Source organism: Microtus ochrogaster (genome assembly GCF_000317375.1).
Source record: "Microtus ochrogaster isolate Prairie Vole_2 chromosome 14 unlocalized genomic scaffold, MicOch1.0 chr14_random_2, whole genome shotgun sequence".
Classification (NCBI taxonomy): Eukaryota; Metazoa; Chordata; class Mammalia; order Rodentia; family Cricetidae; genus Microtus; species Microtus ochrogaster.
Window position 1 is genome coordinate 13,290,881 of NW_004949097.1, and position 1,921 is coordinate 13,292,801.

A 1,921-nucleotide genomic window follows, 5' to 3' on the forward strand; every position below is an offset into this window, starting at 1 on the left:
ATGGTGGTGGTGATGGTGATGATGGTGATGATGATGGTGATGATGGTGGTGGTGATGGTGATGATGATGGTGATGATGGTGGTGGTGATGGTGATAGTGATGATGGTGATGATGATGGTGATGATGATGATGATGATGGTGATGATAATGGTGATGATGATGGTGATGGTGGTGGTGGTGGTGATGGTGATGATGGTGATGGTGGTGGTGATGGTGTTGATGATGGTGATGATGGTGATGATGGTGGTGGTGATGGTGGTGATGATGATGATGATGATGGTGATGATGATGATGGTGATGATGATGATGATGATGATGATGGCGATGCTGGTGATGATGATGGTGATGATGATGATATTCTCAGAACAGAAGACTTAGGGTCAAAAACCACACAACAACACTAGAATCAGTGCTGGTGTCTGTCAGAGTAGGGCTCGAGCACTTTCTAGACACAATCGGGAGCTGGATAATAAAGTGAGGATGACAGCAGTGTCTGGTCAGCTCTGATGTGTGGAGGCCACATGCTGTTCTACAGGAGGGAGGGGGACTTCTGTGTAAAGGCAGCCACACCCTGAGTGCAGTGGGCCCCAGCACCCCAAGTGCCTCTGGGCGAAGGGGTGAACATTAGCCAAGGAGGTTCTTCCTCCCCGTCAGGGACGCTCACAGACAGATGGAAAAGCGGCGGAGAGACAAGATGAACCATCTGATTCGGGAGCTGTCCTCTATGATCCCTCCACTCAGCCCCGCGGCCCGGAAACTGGACAAGCTCACTGTCCTGAGGAGGGCGGTGCAGTACTTGCGGTCTCTGAGAGGTAAGGACAGGGCTGCTCCAGGTTTGGCATCATGGTCTCCATACAGAGCACTCTGTCAGTCTGGGGTTGGTCCTGGCTGTGATGTCTGTCCACCTGACCACGCCCTTGCAGAATTGTACCCCTTGGCTTCATGTGAGAAGACAGGCTGTCAGACACCGAAAATCCCAGTATGGAGGCCAGGACTGGCCGACTAGTAGTAGTTCAAGGCCAGCCTGGGCTCCAGGAGACCTGGTCTCAAAGCAAACAAAGTATGAATCGGATGCACACTGCCACCTAGTGGTTCCTGTTTAGATCTCTGCCTGTAAAGCCGAGCCCAAAGCAAGGGTTTGGGAGAAAGGGGTGTTCTGTGGACCCTGCAGCAACCTTGCCAGACTGCGGTTGTTGGGACTTCCTTTTCTGTGTTTGGAGATCTGGGTTCCATGAGTCTGTTGAGAAACGAGAGTCTCTTTTACCCACTCCTGAGGCTTGTGTACATTTTATTCTCTCAAGCTCTTACTCTCCATGTATTATTTGGATATTAAATCAATAGCTAGGTTTAGTGGTTCACGCCTATAATCTCAGCAATCTGGAGTCAGAAGCAGGAGGATTGTCATGAGTACAAGGTCAGCCTGGGCTGCAGAGACACTCCAGGGAGGCAGCTCAGTTGCTGGAGTGTTTGCTTAGAGCCTAGGAAGCCTCAGGTTGGGTTCTCGGCACCACATAACCTGAGTGTGGTGGCTGTCACCTGTGGTCCTGGCTCTCAGAAAGTGGAGGCAAGATCAGGAGTTCGAGGCCAGCCTGGGCTACATAGTGAACTCAAGGCCAGCCCAAAATACAGGAGGCCCTAGGTAACAATAAAAAAAGGAAGAGGAGAAAAGGAAGGGAGGGAGGGAGGGAGGGAGGGAGGGAGGAGGAAGAGGAAAGAGGGAGGGTCACTGTATTGTGATAGCAGCCGCTGCTTGTGCACAGTGCACACTGAGCAATTACTAAATTTCTTTCTCTGTATTTTCAATAATTTTGGCCTATTTATTTCTAGGTGTGACAGAGTCTTTCTTAGGAGATAATTCTAGACCTTCATTTATTCAGGATAAGGAGCTCAGTCACTTGATCCTCAAAGTAAGTGACTCCAC

General features: G+C 50.1%; 1 protein-coding gene across 2 annotated transcripts in view; it reads left to right on the forward strand.

Moving 5' to 3' along the window:
• Window positions 1–1,921, forward strand: part of Arntl2 (aryl hydrocarbon receptor nuclear translocator like 2) — a 43,420-nt gene that overhangs the window by 13,401 nt on the left and 28,098 nt on the right. For both annotated transcript variants that reach the window (XM_005364607.3, XM_026787936.1), the window contains exons 3-4: window positions 655–812; window positions 1,828–1,907. In XM_005364607.3, coding sequence (XP_005364664.2) covers window positions 655–812; window positions 1,828–1,907 — 238 coding nt within the window. The remainder of the gene's footprint in view (window positions 1–654; window positions 813–1,827; window positions 1,908–1,921) is intronic.